The sequence below is a fragment of the Hemicordylus capensis genome, chromosome 1 (genome assembly GCF_027244095.1).
Source record: "Hemicordylus capensis ecotype Gifberg chromosome 1, rHemCap1.1.pri, whole genome shotgun sequence".
Lineage (NCBI taxonomy): Eukaryota > Metazoa > Chordata > Lepidosauria > Squamata > Cordylidae > Hemicordylus > Hemicordylus capensis.
Genome location: NC_069657.1, coordinates 140,591,045 through 140,611,291, shown reverse-complemented (window position 1 = coordinate 140,611,291; position 20,247 = coordinate 140,591,045). Strand labels below are relative to the sequence as shown.

General features: G+C 45.7%; 1 protein-coding gene across 7 annotated transcripts in view; it reads right to left on the bottom strand.

Annotated features, from left to right (window-relative positions):
* SYT7 (synaptotagmin 7) overlaps positions 1-20,247 on the bottom strand; it is a 347,105-nt gene that overhangs the window by 51,475 nt on the left and 275,383 nt on the right. For 4 of the 7 annotated variants that reach the window (XM_053283961.1, XM_053283963.1, XM_053283962.1 and 1 more), the window contains one exon: positions 1,185-1,320. In XM_053283961.1, coding sequence (XP_053139936.1) covers positions 1,185-1,320 — 136 coding nt within the window. Of the gene's footprint in view, positions 1-1,184; positions 1,321-12,136; positions 12,260-20,247 lie in introns of all 7 variants that reach the window. The other 3 variants (XM_053283959.1, XM_053283960.1, XM_053283958.1) reach the window with 1 other exon arrangement.

Here is a 20,247-nt window from a genome sequence, read left to right as displayed (position 1 = left end):
GATTGTTAATCTCTCCTAGCAAAAAGTCCTGTACACGAGATTCACCTTAGTATGTTCAAAACACAGTCATTTATTTACAGGAGATGTCAATGTGCATCTGGTGTGCAGCTAGCAATGTTTAAAATTTATTCAGATTCAGATTGCTACTCCATGGCTTTTTTATCCCACATGCAAACAAGGCTGCTTGAATGTTGTATAACTCAGGGAGCATCATTCCCTTCTCTCCAAGCCTATTCTCAGTGAATGGATAAGGATACATTGGCTTAGATATTGCAGGGTGTCCCGCACTTCTGTTACCAGGGCATATGCACTGGCTCTCTGTGTGTGGAGAGCCTGTCGATGCTGCTTGCAAAAACAGAAACCCTTGGGGTCTCTTAAGAATTGTGTCCAGGTTGTAGGATGCATCTCCTATCAGGAATTATGGAAGATGTGGGGCCCTGTGTAGTATCTGAGCCAGTGGGAAATTGCTGTTATCTCATTCCTTTTATCAGAGTTAGGCAGTCATCAGAACCCAGTCAGCTGCTGTGGAGGCAAATCAGGGGGAGCTGCAAGGCATAGGAAACAGAAGCCTCAGGTTCAGCGCCCTGAATCAAAATAGAAAGGCTGCTGCTGGTGTGACCCAGTCACAATGCCGGGAGAACCTGCCCATAGGTATGGCTGCGTTTCAACCAGCGATTCCACCATGCGCTTAGCAGCCATTTCTGAGGGGCAATTTAGACTGGGAAAACAGTGGGTGAAGGAAAGGTCAGACATCCCCTGACACTTCCCCTGTGCCATTGCCCTGATCAAGTTTGGAGTCTTCGGAGACTGCTTTAAAGAGAAAACAAAAACACTGGGAGACTTGATCGTGGGCCTCTTGAGGGATGTGAAATTTGGGTCTGAAACTCCAGCAGTTGCTGTGATGCCCGAGTAACCTGCGTAAGGCAGAACAAGGGCTAGCCCTGGATTCAGGCCTTGGCCTGGTTTACTGGCCTAGGACTCGGGGTTGAATTGCTGTTTAAAAACATACAACGGCATTCCATTTGGACTGAGTCTCTTCCCAGCCCCTGCCTCTTCCAGAAGGAAGCACTGTGGGGATGAAGAAAGGGAATTTATTTGTGGAGAACTTGGGGCGGATACCTCTCCTTATTCAGAACATATCACCATTTGTGCCGTGATGGCTGGGCAAACCTGTTTGCACTCACCATCAGCATCTCACTGGTCAGGGAGTTCACAAGGTCCGAGACAGATGAGCGAGGCTCTGTTTTGTGGTCGGCCTCCTCGTGCTGCGTCTGCCCTGGCACAGGCGCTGTGTTCACAACCTTGCCACCAGAGGGTAACCTGAGGAAGGGAAAACAAACATATTACATATACGCTTTGGATATAATAGGCAGCATAATGTATGTGAGACAAGGAGGAAAGCCACACAATGCAACTGGCCTACAGAGAATAGAGGGCTACAGTCCTAGTACTAAAGAGGTGTTGTTGTTTTTTTTAAAGCTACATTCTCTGATGGGCCATCACATTTCTGTGACTCCAACATAGCCCTGTGCGATCCTCACCAAACATTAGTCAATCTTCAGTGTTTATTTTGGACTTCGGAATCCTCAGGACAAGGGCCTGTCTTTTTATGTTGTCAGTGCCCTGTAAACGGATTTCCTGGCACAATATTAATCTGTCCTCATCACTCATTATTGCACAAAGCCTCCCATGAAGATGACTCTCTTCCATTTGGATGGAGCTGCCCATTCTTCACCACTTGTCCTATGTTCCTTGGGAGGCACTGATGTGGTGTGCCAATTTTCTCTTGGTTTTGGCCCCCATGATGGAGCCAGACAAGGAATGCTGAAGCTTCAGGGGCAGCAGGCTGGATCTGTGCTGCTGGTGCTTCCTGAAAACTCCCTTCCTGCCTCTCTAGTCCATTAACCTTCTCCAAATACAAACATTCCCTCTCACAAAGAGGCAACCGCCTTTGTTTGCTTTCCTTGACAGGCAATTGCTGAGATGACGTATGGCCAGATGGTTTCTCTGCCAGCCTTGGTGTATGCGGAGCACCCGGGGAACTGGAGTGTTGAGCAGCAAAGAGAGGTCTCATGGGGCCCAGCAGAGAAGGAGAGTCAAATGGCCAGGGCACGTTGTCTGAGTCAGTCAGGCCAGGTCTGTCGGTCATTCAGACTTGACACCAGTCAAGTTAAGTAGCTCCACAGTACACCACTTTTTTAACCAGATGGGCCAGGGCAATGCGGTACTAGTTTATCATCAATCGATTGTGCCTCACAGAGCTGCACCGCTTCAGTGATAATGTAGCATAGCAGCTGCTTCTCTGGCTACCTCTGTTTACCCTATAGGGGGAAATTGCCAAGTGAGAGCACCTCTGGAAATCCCCATCATTCACTGCTTTCCTTTGTTGCCTTCACAACAGCATGGCTATCAATAACCAGCCCGGAAAAGGAAGTCATACTCTGCTTCATACACGCAGATGGGCCTTCTTCAAGGGTTCTGTCAGCAGAACGCTCCATTCTCATCTCCATGACTACACTGATCACAAATGTCAAATGCCCAGTTTTAATAAGAGTCCACCAGTCCACCCTAATCAGAATGGTCTTCCTTTCTGCCATGCTCTTCCTCTGACTTCAGGAAAGGTCTGAAAAGTTCACCAAAATAACTGAGCATGGTGTGTTTCCTTTCAGTGGCCTAGCATGCCAACAATCTGCTTGTGGCAGTGTTGAAAGCATTTGCAACAATGTGGAATCTCAAATTAGCTAGGGCGGGCATGTCACGACACCTGGCATAAGGGGGTGGAAACTCTCAGGAAGACAGGAGAAAGAGGGATGAGCCAGCAGGAAGCAAAATGCTGGGGAAAGGCACATACAGGAGAAGAGGCATAAATTTGATAATTGCCCACAGAAACATTTTGGCAATGGATGCACAAGGCAGTTGGTCAGGTACAGACTGACTGACACACAATACAGAAATAGAAAGACCCACACACTGTAAAGACACACAAGAGAGAACATACAACACCTGCCCAGGTTCCAGAAAAATGTTGTGCTTAGTAGTACACAGCCAGACAGGTCGATAACCAGGACCATTTCCATGTTACATATACGATGGCTGTAGGCATGAAGAGCTGAGAAACCTGCTCATTTCTAGGCCCAAACAAATTCTTTTACGTGCAGAAGATGCTGATCCCAGAAACACTGACAGAATGTACTTTTTTGGAATGTACGTTTTATATGTGAAATTCAGCATGGAGGAGTGGAGACCTTAGCTGTTAATAGGTTGAATTGTGGGTGCATTACTGGGCAAGGGTCTCCTGCCTGGGCTCAGAAGCCTGCTCTTTTCAGACAGTTTTGTGTGAATTCCATAGCAAAGTTGTTATTATTGTGATAATGTGTGGCAGTCCATATGTACAGCCTTCTTAGTAAAAGGGACAGATTGAGCCCAGAGATAAAGAAAGGAATGTGGCTCAGAGGGGGAGAAAGGAAGATGCCCACATGGAACTGGGTAGAAATCTCATCTTCTCCAAAGAAGGGGACTGAACACTAAGGAGAGATCCCTACTGCAGTTTGCTGAAGGATATGGCAAACTTATATTCATACCCTGTTTGTGAGTGTTGCACTGTTTCCAGTTCCCACTCTGGCATAAAGCTCATGGAACAGCCTTGGGGCAATCACGGTCTAACCTACCTCACAGGGCATCCTTTAAGTATTTGAAATAACTTTGAAGATTGTCAAGTTCTATAAACAGATAAGACGAAGTCCTAAGAAGTACTGCCCACACAAAGAGGGGTTCACAGATATACTCAGGAAACCTTTTTCACACATTACATGGAACGCCTGGGGAGAAGCCCTGGGACCATATGTACTGTCTCTGCTCCAGAAGTTCATCTGACTGTGTGCATACAACCTATGCACATTCAACTGCGTGCCCACAGGACTCTCTTGCTGCAGCTAGGAACCCTGAAAAGCAGATTTTCCAGTCATGAGAGTTGTACACATGTATGTTCTGTGTAGGCAGTCAAATTGTGGTTTTGAGCAGAGGGAGTACACAGAATCTCCTCCCCTCCACAAGTTCATAATATTGTATGAAAAGGGCAAATGGGTTTCACACATCCAACAGAAAACTGTCCATAAGCTTGTCATTATATGACATACTGTTGGATGATGTTGATAGATATCATTTTCCAGCGAGCCAGCCATGGGCAGTGTCATGCTTAAATCTTGGTCAGCTTGACTCACTCACTAAAGTTTTCTGTAGAATGTGCGCAAGAAACTTAAGAAAAGCACACAGGAAAACTGTTCAGACGCAGACAACTAATATCAAAGATACACTGACCAAATTAAAGATGAACCCAAGAACAATGATCAGATAGAGATATCTTTTGATGTATCACAAAGTGTCAGATGCTATGATAACTATAAAGACATGGACCAGTATATGTCAATGAGCTGATGGCACTGGTGCATCACATGCACAGATTCAGGCACACTGATATGCATACAGACCATATACTTTACACAGTTCCAGGCATTCTGATATATACCGAGAAACAGAGCAAAATACTAGGAACAGTTCACCACATACAGGCAGTTTCAGGCTTGTCAAACACATGTCCAGTGACAGAACAAGGCACCAGACATACGAACTCACATGGTGGGAGATTCTATACACAAAGGTGACACTCTGAGCCAGACAGACACATGCAAAGATCCAGACATGCTGGCATGAACTGGCATACAGACTGACACATGCATGCGCAGATAAAGGAGACCGGAATAGCTGAAGATGAAAAACCAGGTTAAAAAAATATATATAGCGAGAGGCGGCGGGGGTTGGGGCTGTCAGAAGGCATGACAAATCCAAAGTTATTTTTTGCAACCCCAGAGTATGGGATCAGCTGCAAAGCTGTCTGGGAGTTGGTTACTGCTGCACAAGTCACAGAACCGAGAGAGAGGGGGGAGGGAGGGAGAGAGAGAGAGAGAGAGAGAGAGAGAGAGAGAAGGGTGTCTTCTGCCACAGGACTGCAAGCTGCCTCCTGATTGAAGGGAAATGGGGTGGAGGAAAAAAGTGTGGAAGGAGAGAAAAACGTGCGCGCGCACACACACACACACACACACGCACACACACAGAGTTTAGTAAGGAAGAAGCAGCCACCACACCCACAGATCAAGGCACTGAACGGAGTTGCCAAGGCTGACAATGGGGGAAAAGGTCGGATAACAGCAACAGTAGCAGCAAGGCTGAAAGGAAGAAGAGACAGTGCAAGGAGGAAAAGGAGGAGGAGAAGATATTACATTGGGATGTGGGACAGGAGGAAACCACATCACCACCGCAGACAAGAGTGCTGGGGAGGGAAGCAACTGAGGCACCACAAACCCCCAGCAAGCTCCCCGGAGACCGCCCCACCAATCCCTGGGCAACCATTTCACACAGTCATCAGCATTCCATAGGCCAGGCAGGGAGGGAAGCAGGCAAGCAGGGGAGATGGAACAGACTGGAGGGGAGGATCTGGAGGAGAGGAGACATAGAAGAAATGGAAGTGGCACTGTGAGTTTGGGGGAAGCGACAAGGAAGTTGGACGCAAGTAGGGAGGAAACAGGCAGAGACATGCTTCCACTAGGAAGTCAGGAAAAGAAACAGGCTGAGAGGCATAAGGCTTGAGAGATTGAAGACCAATTCCTGTGTTACTGAAACTTGTAGTCGTTGCTTAAGAACCTGTGGTTCTGTCCCATGTGGCTTTAGAAATGCATTATGCTCTGATCACAGGGGGCTATGTTGATCATACATCTCTTTCCCACACAGCCTCTGAATGAGGGGGCAGCATTGGTGTGGAAAGGAGGGATGATCAACACAGTCTGGCATGATCAAAGCTGAATTCATTCCCAAGGAGATGCAGGACTAAACCAAGATGTGGGAAGTGGTTTTCCTCCATCTACCATGCAACCGTATTAAGGTATAAACCAGGCCCCACAGGGAAATAAGAGAGCAAAAAGGCAGGTGGCAACCACACTTTTCTGATTTAGATTGCTTATTATATATACTGTAGTACATACTGTGAAGCCAGGGGGCAGTACGAGACACTGAGCTTCTGAGCAGACAAATGACAGATCATCCCCGTTCCCCATAAATTCTCTTGCACCTAGACTACGAGCTGTGTGCACAACATCTGGGATTAGGAGAAACTTACCCTGCTCAGGCCTATGGCACCAGAATTTCTCTCTTGAGTTGTTTGCTTTTAGGAGTGATGGGGTTTCTATGTTTCTAGCAGTGCATATTGCAAATTCAACTGCATTTTAGTTGAAGTTTCTTAGTTGAATTTTATTGATTGTTTTAACTTCAAATTTTATATAGGTATTAAATGTTTTAATTTTTTGTTTTGTTTTGTTGTTGTAAACTGCCTTTGGTAGTGGGTGGTATACAAATGTATCAAATAAATAAGTAAATAAGTAAACCTTCTCCTACTCAGATGTATGATATCAGAAGAATGCTTCTTGCCTGGCTATTACTTGCTGTGGTAGCCAATGGCCAGTTCACATGTCCACACAGGCATGTTGATAATATTCAGATTTTGTACCTGGTGAATCAGTTGTGAAGCTGGATCTTTTTATGTGTCCAGCCCTCTGACCCACAATCATTGTATCACCATGCAACTTACATGTTTTCAGCTATAGTAAATGTGGTTGAATTGTGAGCTGGGTGCATGATTAAGTCACCACAAGGCTGCATCACCACATGCTAAAATCTAGACCAGGTCTGCTCAACTTAGGCCCCCCAGCTGTTTTTGGACTACAACTCCCATAATCCCCAGCAATAGTGGCTAATAGCTAGGGATTATGGGAATTATAGGTCAACATCTGCAGGAGGGCAGAAGTTGAGCAGCCCAGATCTAGACAGATCCAGCCCAGTCTACAACCAACACACATCCTGTGGGCTTGTGCCCATGCAGACACAGCCTAAACATCTGGTCCATAAAGATGCATTCAAGTGAATCTGAGTATGTGTTCTGGCTCTGGATACCACAGATTTAAAGCACTCATACTTTCTGTTTAACACTAATGACAAATGATGGTGACTGCTAATATAGCACTTGACCGCTTTCGGCAAGGTAAAAAGACACCTGAATAAGGGTGGATTCAGCCACCTGGGACCCAGAAAATAGCCACTTAAAAGTTTATCACACCATGAGGCAAGTCTCATGAACAGTGAGACTCACCTGAATGGGGTTAGCGGGGAGAGTGGGCTTAGTCCGCTCTCCCTGGAGACAAGCACGCTGGCAGCCCTGGGCAGCTGGATTGGTTGCCCACACGACTGCTGGCTCCATCACGGAGCCAGTGGGGGCTGCAGGGATCGCGGGGCATCCTGGAGAGACCCCCCAGGGCCGGGAGGATTGTTTCAGCCTCCTGGTGGGGGTCTCCTCATGTGTTGCCGCAGCACGGAGCTGTGGCACGGCAATACACAAGCAAATAGACGGGGTTAGCGGAGCACTCACTCCACTAACCTCGTCTAAGGGGAGGGCTACCTAAGCGGGTTACCCGCTTTGAGGAAACCAGGCTCGCCTGGTGGTTCTCACACTCGCCCAAAAGTGAGCTAGGGTCCCTTAGCCCACTTTTGGCCGATAGTGAGAATCTCCTCCTTGTCTTTAACCTTGTTGTGAGGGCTGCTTGTCGCAGTAGTGGGTCCAGTAGGTGGGCTTACAGTGTGGTCGGAAGCTACAGAGAGGGACTTCTCCACTTATCTATAGATAACATGTAGGAAGTATTTAAGTGGCCACTGCAATGCCTCTGAATTTGAATGCATCTTTACTGGAGGACAGATTAGGGTCATTGCCTTTTCATCTGATGTTAGCAATATAAACTGAATCAATTTCGATGCCTCTGGTGCTGGGGTTATGAAGGTTGCCCCAACAGACTGCTTATGCCATGCAAAATTCGAGATATGCAGCCTAAACATACTTAAGGAACGGTACTTTCATAATATTTTGACAAATATCATCTCTGACAATTTTTAAATTTTTTTTAAAGATGCACCTGTTCACCCAGGCTTTTAAACAAGTACAGTTTTAATAGTATTAACATTGTTTTAAAGCATTGTTTAAAAATTTTAAATTGTTGTAATGTTTTAACTTTTTCTGCTGTCATTTATTTTGTTTTAACTAATGTTTTAACTTTTCCATTGTCATTTATTTTGTTTTGTTGTAAACCACCCAAAGATGTAAGTTTTGGGCAGTATAAAAATATGTTAAACAAACAAACAAACAAACAAACAAACAAACAAACAAACAAACAAACATTTTAGGCAGAGCTTCATAGGGCCAGTTCAGACACAACTTTAATGTCAGGTAAATGAAACCGGAAATCCTGAGTCATTTGAACTCAGAATTTTTCACCGAATTCAGATTGACACAGAGAAAAACTGACTTTTAAGCTGAGATCATTAACTTTAGATATGTCAGTGTTGGCTTAATGTTGGTTTTTCATGGTGCCAATCTGAGATAGCCAAAAATCCTGCATTCATGCTCTGTGGGAGTCTACAGTTTTTGTTTACCTGTTATTGAAGTCACCTTGTAATGTAAGCCAGCCCATACTCTTGTATCAGAATGTGTTTTACCCATGGCTGTACAATTCATGCACAAGTGCATGCATTGTTAACCTTGCATGGGGTTTTCCCATGCATGTCATGTCCAAAATATATGCTAATGAGACCATTCTTAGGGAGTATTTTAAACTCAAGTATTAATCTTTGTGTAAGAATGGGTTGTGAGCTTCTGCTCTTTCCTGGAAGACATTTCCCCAGATACAACCGCATGCAAGCTACAAGAAGCTTGACAGTGGGGAAAGACATATGTTAAAGCCATGACAATACTGACACAAAAGAGTCCACTTTCGCATATAACGCAGAACCGCAAGTCCAATGGACTCGGGGTTCTGCTCCCCCCATTCATGCATAACTGTCCGCATTCAGATGAAATGGACAGGAGGCTCTCTGCAGTCAGGGAGACTGCAGAGAGGAGGGGGAACTGGCTGCGCGGGCTTCCTTCTTGCATGAAGGACAGCTCAGATAGCCAATCAGAGTTAGAGAGAGGGAGGAACTTCCTCCCTCAACTCTAGTTTCAGCCAGCCCAGTCCACAGTTCCACATTCGGATGTACTGCAGGTGACTGGAAACCTCAGGAACAAGCAGCAAAACTCACTACAACCCAAGGTTTCAAACTGGAGTTTGACAAGAAAAACTTTGGGTCGCTTTTGGTTCCACATTCGGACGTTCAGGTTTGGCAACCTCTAACCCCTTCGACTCCAGTTTCCCTGTTATATGCAAATGAAGCCAATGAAGGACAGAGCCCGAGGTCAAAATAATCTAAACAAACCCCTGCATAGGGCAAATTGAGGAAGTTTCATCCCCCATATTTATTCTCACTGAAATTTGGAAACAGAGCCACCTCTCTCCATGGCCTTCCCTCCACTCCCTTGATATAGTGAAATGGGAAGTGGCCTCCATGGTCAAATCTCTGCAAAATGCCTCTTGCACACTCAGCACAGACCTGCTCAACTTCTTTTGTCTTGGAATGGTGGGAATCATTATGCAATGGTTGCAATAAGCACATGTGGGTGTTCTTATTATTCAAGCAGAGTTTGTAACAGAGGGCGCTGTTACTGAGCTGGGACTGGAGTGGCCTGATGATGGAGGAGGAGAGGAGCTTCCTAGATGGAGGGGGTATGAAAAGGACATGTGCTGGCAGATGCTGCTCCCATGGGATTGCTATGGCTTGAGGGGGACCCTTCATCCACCTGTTACTACTTAAAACTGCAGGTTGGAAAGGCAGGAATGAACTGTGCACTGGGGCAATCTAATGGGAAGTGCTAAAATATGTAGTGAAATATAGCCACAGCAAGTTAAATATAGTCAGCAGGTGAGAACGCTGCCAGTTAATTAATGCACTGATCATGTGAAACCTGCTCCTCCACACCTCTTCGCCTCAAGAAATGGAATTTAACACACATGAAACTGTTTGAGGGCCCTGCCTCTAGATAGGCAGTTCTTCTCCCAGAGCCTATTTTTGTGAGTCACACAACATGACCCTGTTAGTCCCCATTAGATAAGTGGGAGGGGAAAAGCAAGGAACAAGGCACTATCCTTGACCTGTAGGGAGCAACCTACATTCAATGTAGCTCAAGATAGACAGTAGTAGTGTGGCTGTTGCATCTTCAGTAGAAGGATGTGCTATGCACAGGTAGTCTGAGATAGGTCATGACTAATTTAAATTCCAAACCTGGCTGTAGAGCCTGGTCAGAATTGTGTTGAAGTAGTAGTATCTATGGCACGTTGGTGAACATGGGGTTAGGGTCAGCATTTTCAGTTCTTATTGGTCTTGACTGCAGTACTGATATATTCTGAACATAAGAGTATAAAGCCATGCTGGATCCGATCTAGCATGGTCCATCTAGTCCAGCATTCTGTTTCACACAGTGGCCAATCAGATGCTCTGGGAAGCCTTGGAGAAGGACATTTAGGCAACTAGCCCTCTCTCACTGATACTTCTTTGCAACAGATACACAGACGCATGCACTAGTGGCCACTGATAGACCTTTCCTCCATGAATTTGTCTATTCTCCTTTTGAAACAACCCAAGCTAGTGGCCATCACCACATCCTGCGGCAACAAATGCCACAGACTAATTATGTACGGTGTGAAGAAGTACTTTCCTTTGTCTACTCTGAATCTCTTGCTAATCAGTTTCATGAGATGACCTCAGGTTCTAGTGTGATGGGAGAGGGAGAAAAATGTCTCTCTATCCATTTTCTCTATATTAGGGATATGCATGAATTGCAATTTGTGCACTTATTCGAAGGGTCAGTTTGGGCACCTTTAAGAGCAGGGAGAGCAGGTCTGTATTTTCTCCTCCACCGCTTGCCAAAGCTTCCTGCTGTGGCGTCATGCTCCCCAGCACCCCTCACATGGCAGCGGCACACACATGGCCTCCGTGCATGAGCAACAGCCATGGGTGTGCCCCCACCATGTGAGGGGTGCTGGGGAGTGTGACACCGCAGCACAAAGGTGCAGCAAGCAGTAGAAGAGCAGATATGGATCTTCTCTCCTCACTCTTAAATGTGCCCAAACTGATCCTTCGAATCAGTGCATGGATTTGCGATTTGTGCACATTCCTACCCTATCCCATGCATACTTTTATAAACCTCTGTCATGTCTCCCCCTAGTCACCAAGGGTTCTGATTGTTCCACAGTTCATATCACCTGCAGAAGCACTGAACGAGTTATCTTAAAATTCCTCAGTCTCTTTGCCTCATCCATGGGAGAGATCTGGTGAAGTAGGACATCTTAATTATGGAGTTACTGAGATGACTGAGAGAAACTCCCTGTCCCCATGACATTTCCTCCTACTTGTGAAATCAGGAAATGTCAAGTGATATTGTATGTGTCACCATTAGAGACCAAGTTTGCAGAGACAAAATGGGGTAGATATATAAACCTAATGTGCAGATCCTGCTGCATTTTCTCTTTTCCCCTCTAATGTGCAGATCCTGCTGCATTCAAATATTTTCACACACAGATAGCAGTGGAGCAATATTAATCCACCCCATGTTTGCATGATACGTGTTCTTGCTGACTTGGAACTAACCCTGTGGAGAAAAATGGAACTCATGCACTTTTTGGTATCATGGATTGTATTGTGGTGAGGGGGACTTAATAAAATTTAGAACCTGGTCAGAAAGACCATTCTCAATGCCAGGACAATGGCTGTCTCTCCCACCCCTCACCCAGTCCCCATGCAAAATGCTTTTAATAAGACACACAATCTCCACATATATATTGTCGAAGTTGGAAATGGAAGGATCAAGGAAGTGGGTGGAGTTGAAGAGATGTACAAAGGGAAGGGCTCAGAGGAGGATGTATTTCCACCAAAGGATGCATTTGGGAACCAAATGGCCATGACATTCCAGTATCTCTTTGGTGAATGAGAGAGGGAATGAGGCACTAAGCAGAAGGGAAGGATGCTGCTAGACTGCCTTAAATATGTCACCAGGCCCAACACTGGGGCTTCCTGATCTCTTGCACCAGCCTTCCACTTCCATGGGCGAGGATGGAGGCTATCTTTCCTCTTGTGGTTTGCTGCTGCTGAGAGCCCTGTCTCCTACTCATACCTCTTGTCCCCCTGAGAGTTCTGGTTCTGCTGGTTCCCAGCGGTTTGTAGATCAGGTATATTGGCAAAGTCGTCCTGTTCTGAGAGTCCCAAAACAAGAGATAACACCACCATACGGCCTTCCCTGTCCGGAGATGATCCAACCAGGGGAGCGATGAGGCCCCGGGTTTAGGGAGGAAGACACAGATCAGGAAGACAAACAGGAAAGAGAGAGAGAGAATAAAGCATAAGAAACACATCTGGTAAGAAAACAGTACTGTAGAACCACAGTAGAACCATGAAAAGAGAGTTGAATATATATCAGGTGTACAAAACACACATTCAGTGCTCACACTTCCTTCAGAGGTCAGAGAAAACAGGAAATAGATGATTCACAAGGGGAACTGCATTAGATTGTTTCCATAGAATATCTAAATGGGCAAATAACTTGGAGAGAAACCAAGACTGCCATTGTGACCTCTTTTTACATAAACTTCAACTTGGTCTGTCTCCAGACGCATTAATTCATCAATGGCCCGCATGAACATGAACTTCAAAATAGATTGTCCTGTTTGATTAATCTAATCATAAGGCTGCAGATATCATACATGGGAAGAGCCTGTGACTTTCTGTCCCCCTCACTAATTAGTGAATCTACAGACTACGCCAAGGCATTAATTCCTGAAGCTACTGCCATGCAAGAGACAAAGGTGAACAAAGGACACATTGGGAGGCGAACACTACCCAAAGTTTGATGTAGAAGGCAAAAGAGCCTGGTAACTTTGTGATATGCATATCATTAGCACTGATTGAAAATTGCTATTGCAGGCTATGGTTCTTTAAGGTGTAAGTTAGGGACAGGATATGACAGCTGCCTGCTCCCTCACTTAAGTGCCCTTTGTTAATGTTGATTGTTTGGAACCAAACACGACTGTAGGGATAGCTGCTGGTGAAGGAGGTTTGAAGCTGCAGTCTTGCACAAATAATGGCACAGTCTGCTAATATGTTATGCAGAATGTTAGTTAGCCAGATAGCTGGTGTAGCCAGCCATTAGGTGTAGTGAGGTTATCAGCAGCAAAATGAGGGCTGGCTTTTTTTTGGTCAGGAGTTACTCTGAATGTAAAAGCCACTGAATTGGTGGGATGACTGACAGCAATGAATTACTGTGGGCGATTGGTTTTGGACAGGAATAACCCCAGAAAGCAATGCAAAACTATGCAAAGCACTATAAGCATCCTTTTCTTCTTCTTTGCAGCTGGATATATTATGAATGGTGCTTAAATTTTATATTGTAAGCAGCGAGTTTAATGGGCTTGGGCATTTATCTAATGCTGGATTTGAAAATGGGCTAGTATCAGGGGCGCAGCTATAATTGAACAAAAGGGTTCAAAGAACACGGGCCTCCAGCTCCAGAGGGCCCTCCAGCTGCATCCCTCCCTATTTTCTTCATTATCTCCCTCAGTCTGGGGGGCCGCTAGAAAGAGGGATGAACACGGGCCCCCTCTCCCCTAGATACGCCCCTGGCTAGTATTGAACACAAGGAATCCCTAAGGGAATTAATTTATATAGCAAATTGGCACTGACTGTTATACCTACGTACAACTTTCAGCTCATTTGATAGAATTCCATATTATCCTATCCTTCCTAAGGTGCAGAGGGAGACACATAATGTGGTTCCTGAATGAATTCAATCAGATATTACCAAATCCAAAGCATACTAAGTGATGTCATGGCAGCGTGAAATCCCACCGACAGGACACGAGTGGGCACCCTGAAGCAGAGACCTTATAAAATTGTGGCAGTTCTGTTTTTTTTCAGAGCGTATCTCTGCTGAGGACTTGAGGGACTTTCAGACCTGAGCAAAAACGCTTTTTGGCCCTTGTTTGGCAGGCAGTCGTGCTATGTGCCCCCGGCTGTAGAGTGCGGTGCAAACAACAAACAGTGCCGTGACCTCAGTTCAAGTGTTGTGCCTTTCCCAATGAAGGCTGATGTGCGCCCGCTCTCTGACATGCATGCACCGCTACTCATCACGCCTTGTGAAACCTTTCACAGCTCTGAATTCAGAATGGGTCAGTGCACTCAGCTGCCTGGAAAAGGTGCTGGGGAAAGCTCTGGGCAGGGACTTGGTGTAATTTGATTTGAAGCTGTTGAGCTGCATGTATGGGAGATCAGATAAGCACACTGTTTGAGGAAGGAGAGGGAGCAAGAAACAAGAGGCAGACCAAGCAGCATTCGGCAAGCAAAGAGATCAGGGTAGAAGCAGCAGCATCTACTCTTTCCTCTCTGAGATAGAAGAATGTCTAACAAATAGATCACAATATAGTACCTTTGATATCAATCAGGCAGGGAGCATGGCTTCGTTATTAAAATACAAAGCTAGCCGAAGCTTGCTGTGTTTTGGCTTAAATTTTGCTGCTGGCTTACAGTTCTGACCTTGGGCAATGACTAAGCCTATCTGTGCCTCATTTGATTTGGCCTGGTCTGTAAACAGGAAGATTTTGTGGGAGTTTCAATATTAGGAGAAGTAACTCCTAGCACCCAAAATGCTGGAAAGCAGAGGCAGAGCTTAAGGACTGAGCTGGTTCCGCTGAGGCAGTGTGCTAAAGGCTCTCTGCTCCTGATGACATCTCTTTCCTCGTCACTTCTTCTAGGTCCCTTCCTCATTCTTTCTGTCCCAGCCAAGCCCTATGTGAAGGGCTTTTAGGAAACTAAATAAAGCAAATCAACTAACAGCCCTAGGATATAAATATTTACTTGGAGGTAAGTCTTAGTCATTTCCATGAGACATACTCCCAAGTAAGTGAGTGTAGGCTCATAACACAACCCTTGAACTGTGCTACCTTAGGCCATGGTTGCCACTTATGAACAAAACCATAGAAATGCAGCTTTTAAAGCTAGACCATCTTTCAGAGAATACTGCCCAAACCAGCATCCTGGTGGCCAACTTGCCACCTCATCGCTGCAACATTTAGAATGGGATTGCTACATGAGCGGCAGCTGCTATCATATGGAAATAGATCTTGGCAGTATCCCTGTAGTGATGGCAATGTGTGCTCTGGTTCTTAGCATGCCGCCTTCTTTGTAACACCCCCAGCCATTGGCTGCCCTTCAGGTACCAAGCCACTGAGGCGGCCTGCACCAACTCCTCCTCACCATTGTTAGGTAGCCTTCCGGCCCAGTCATTCATCTTTACCCTGCAACTCCTTCCAGCTAACTCCATTCTGACACCACCCACAAGGCAACAAGGTTTTTTTATTCCTACTTCCAAGCCTAACTTCCTCAGAACATTTCAAAACACACCCCAGATATTAACCCTCCTAAAACCACTGCTGTGGCGCAGCAGATACCATACTTGGTTTGGATGTACTGGAGACCCAGCCTCCTATCCATGTTCAGTCATGACGCAAGCTGACAGGGCCAGTCCAAGGTACTGTGGGACCCGAGGCGAGACCCAAATGCTGCCTCGCCCCACACACCTGCTGGGGTCCAGCCCCCTTTCAAAGCTGACCCTTGCAAGCTTTGGAAATGGCACGGAGGTGGGAAAGAGACTCCTCTTCTATCTTCATGCTTCTTGCAAGCTTTGCAAAAAGTGTGAGGAGAGGTGCTTCCTGAAAAGGCCACCATGGTCCCAAAGAGGTGCTCCAATGGCAGTGCAGGGGGCACCTTGCTGCCCTGCTGGTGCCCCAGTAATCTGCCACCGGAGGTGCTGGCCTCACCTAGACTGCTCAGGCATACTGGGTAACTTATCGATTAATTCCTAACATTTAGGACAGGATGTTGCAGAAGTCAGCATAAATAGGTTTTATATTCCATAATAGGAGGAGGATGGGAGACTGATTGTCTGCGGCCCAGGAGCTGGATAGGATGATGGCACTGTCCTATCCAACACTTGTACCCAGTGTTTTACTGAGGGTGAATGGAAAGCCATCCTACCCAGCTCCTGGCTCACAGAGGATCACTCCCCTACCTAGGTTTTTGCCAACACACATCTGAAAATCAGAAGCCTGCAAAGCTCCCAAAGCCAGGTAGGATGCTTGTCCTATCCGATTTACAGTCAAGTGAACTGGCTGAGTTTCTTTCACAAGGACCTGAAGTATGCTACCACCCACCCCCACCCCCCGAAAATAATAAGAACACGTCACTTTATGAAACTTTATTGTACAAAGGCTCCAGGCATGCTACACCCCTGGTCTTTTTTCTTTTCTTTTCATTTTTGTACCTGGTAGTCTCCATTGTATTAACTGTTAAGAGTGTTATGAATAGGAACCTGCCTCCTAAGTGCAGGGGGTTGGACAAGATGACCTTCCAGTTTCATCCACCACCCTATAAATACATTGGCTTCTCCTGCAACCTTCTATCTAGTGACTATTCCTGGGATTCTGACACTGTGGATTCCGAGTGAAGGCGGTCTAAATTTCTGCAGTGGTTGAGCAACAAAGGGATATAAGGTGGGATGTAATGGCACACATCACTGCCTAGATTTTAATATGGACATTGCACATGAACTATTTATAAATTGCTGATCCATCACCTCACCTTTACAAGGGCCCTGACATTGTACAGTTGAGGCTGATTCCATCAGCACAATATTCACAAGGATGAGCCCACAAAGATGAGGAAAATTTGTATTATTGTATATTTAAAATTCTGCTTTTCCTCTCTTAATAACAGACACTCACTGTAGCAAACAGACATAATCAAAACATTGAGTAAAAACAACACAAATAATTTAAACAACAATTAAACAGGCGGGAGTGGGAATAAAAGCACAAATCATTAAGCTGTCTGAGTGTTAGACAGAAATGCCTTGGCTTTTTCAAAATGATGGAGGTATAAACCTGGATGCCCAGTTCTCTTTGTCTGTCACAGATCAAGGAACTGTTCAAGCTCCTTGATCAAACAACCTGGATGGCTTTAAGAGGAGTTAAAGAGGATAACTTCATGGAGGAGAGGTCTATCAACGGCTACTAGTTGGAGGGCTATAGGCCACCTCCAGCCTCAAAGGCAGGCTGCCTCTGAGTACCAGTTGCAGGGGAGTAACAGCAGGAGAGAGGGCATGCCCTCAACTCCTGCCTGTGGCTTCTAGCGGCATCTGGTGGGCCACTGTGTGAAACAGGATGCTGGACTAGATGGGCCTTGGGCCTGATCCAGCAGGGCTGTTCTTATGTTCTTAAGATCTTACACTCAAAGAGAGTTCTGGGAGTTCTATAGGAGCAGGCTTCCCAGCTGTCATAATGTAACCTTCCTGGTATTAATTGCCTCTATTACCCTAACATATATAGATCCAGATGGAGTAGGATCTGGTTAGCACAAACAGGAGTGCCACCAAGGGGTATATCTAATTCCCAAGCAAATTCTATCAATTCTCCATTGCGGGATTATGCATGAGAGCAGCATAGAGAAAGGAGACACTGCTTTGGCTAGTTATGAGGCATCCCACTGATTCTGGGACCACTGAAGTGGGAGGAGGTAGCCCTTCATCTCTATCAACTGCAGTAGAAATGACTCTTTTGAGTGCTGTAAGATGCAGACTGAAATTGGTTAAAATGGCAAAACTGATTAAAAAAACAGATTTAAAATGCCTCTCTGAAGAGGAAGATTTTAGGTGCTTGATAAATTTTACAAGTGAAACCAGCAAAAAAAAGAAGGGAAAAAAAGAAAAGGGAAAAAAAAGACATTTTAGATTTGAATCTTATGTATATGGAACCGAATAGGGCATTGATGAACAGAAGTAAGGTGAACTGTAAATTTGGGAGGGTTTTGTCAGAACAGTTTTTGTCTCATTCAGTATATTTGGTTCCTTGTTAAGTAAGTTTCTCTCTTTTTTAAAGGTTTGTTTCCTATTGCTTTTAGGACATCCTGTCTTTGTTTTTGTTTTGGCATTTTCTCCCCCTTTTCTTTTTATATAGCCTGTGTCTTGTGTAACTATTAACACCATCACCCACTATTAATGATTTTCCTCCTCCCTCCCTCCCTCCTCCCAATTCCTTCCATCACCTTCATCCCCCCAAAATTTCCAATGTTATTGTCTGTGCCCTGTTGATTGAAAGGAGGAGAAGAACCTCTTTTTGGAGCCTTACTATGAGCATTCAGTGGCTGCAAAGCATATGTGCTCTCTGCTTTTTCAAGGGTGTTTTGTGGGCTTCCCCCAAAAAACTAACATTAATTTGCGGCATACCTTGTGGCCTCTCCCAGCACCCCCAAATGTCCCCCACCATTAATGGGAGCTAGCAGAGGCTTGTGCTTATGCACATGCTCCATTTGCAGTCAGCATATTAATACATGATTATTAAAGACCCACTGAATCCCAGTCAAACACACTCCTCCCTAAGTAGTTATGCAATTAGAAATAACATGTGGTACAGCTCTCCTGGACTCCATCATCTTCAGAATGCAGATGGGGGAATCATGCTTAAAGGTCTCTCCACATCAAATATTCCCTGCACGCAGCAAACTTGCATGACAGAAATAAGGTTATATCAGAAGCATTCTCCCTTGTGTGCAATTTGTACATGGGGGAGCTTTCAACCATGAGATCCCCACTACCGCATTCTAGGAGGGTGGTACCATATGGAAATGTAGGAGAGAAAATGCAAATATGAGTGCCATCAGTGTCTTTAGCAAACTGAGAAGTTTCGCTTTGTAAAGCTCTCACCAAGCCTGTTTCTTGGCTTTACAATAAAGCCCAACAATTGTTCACAGATCACTTCACTGACCTCAGCAAAAAACTGTGGACACCAAGGAAACATCTGCTATAAATAGCGTTAACACTATTTTGTAAGCACTGTTTGCTGCCAGCCACCATGCAGTCATTTCTACCTTCTGTTCTACAAGGACAACAGTAAAATTCATGTGGTCTGTCACTCAGTCAGCTGTATCTCTAGCAGGTCGGTGCAATACATTCAGAACAGTGGTCAGTCTTGCTGAGTGTCCTTTTATGAGGGGACCATCCATCCCCATCTGCAATGAACCAATGGGTAAGGTTCCCAGTAAAATGTCAAATCTGGAAAATGCACGCAGCACTGAAGAACAGAAGGCACAAACATTTTATTATGGGCACGGCTCTTTGTTCTATATACTGTACAAGGACTTACTAGGGTAAAGAAAGAAAACCTTGAGAGAACTGGAACTTCCCTCCTCATCCTTGGAAGCAATATGCTGAGAAAGTACACAAATTCTGGGCACTAATGAATGGCTAGGACATAGGGGCATAGGAAGCTGTCATATACTAAGTCAGACCATTGGTCCATCTATCTCAGTATTGTCTACACCAGGGCTCAGCTTTGGCCCTCCTGCAGATGTTGTCCTACAACTTCCATAATCCCTGGCTATTGCCCACTGTGGCTGGAGATTATGGGAGCTGTAGTCCAAAAGCAGCTAGGTGGGGTGTAAGTTGAGCAGGCCTGGTCTACACAGACTAGCAATGGCTTCGAGCATGTTTAGCCAGGAGAAGAAAAGACTAAGGGGAGATAAGATCGCTGTCTTCAAGTATGTGAGTTGTCTCAGGTATCTGACAGCTGAAGAGGACTTGTTCTCTGTTTCTCCTGAGGTCAGGACTAAAACCAATGCATTGAAATTACGAGGAACAGATTTAAATAGTATTCACATGCACAGCCTAATGTGAAGCGCCGAGAGCGAGGTCACTCCTAGTGCTACACCTGCGCCAAACCCGTGGTTTAGCCGTGGTTATGTGAACCTATGGTTTTCTTAAGCTTGGTCGGCAATCATCTGGGCAATTGCTGTTGGGTTAAATGGCTTCCCCCTGGCCTCCTGCCATTTCCGGCAGTGAGCTGGGGGAAAGGAGTGGCCGTGCTGAGTGCAGCAGCTGCTCTAACGAGAGCAGCCACCATTCCCGTGCCCTGGGGCACCCTGTGATGCAGGAGGGGGGAGTCCTCCTGCTCCCAGCATTTCCCTTCGTTGCACTGCTGCTCGTGTGGGTGCGTGATGCTATGGAGGGGAGGACAGCAGCTGTTCATCTGTTGGCGAAGGCAAGTGAGCTCCTACCATCCCTGCAGCCCGTCCGCCTTCCCCAGTGAGTTTGTGTGTACAACCGCTTAGCTTAGGCATTAGGAGAATTTGCTCAGCGTATGAGCTGTTCAATAGTGGAGCAGTCTGCCTTGAGCAGTGGTGGGC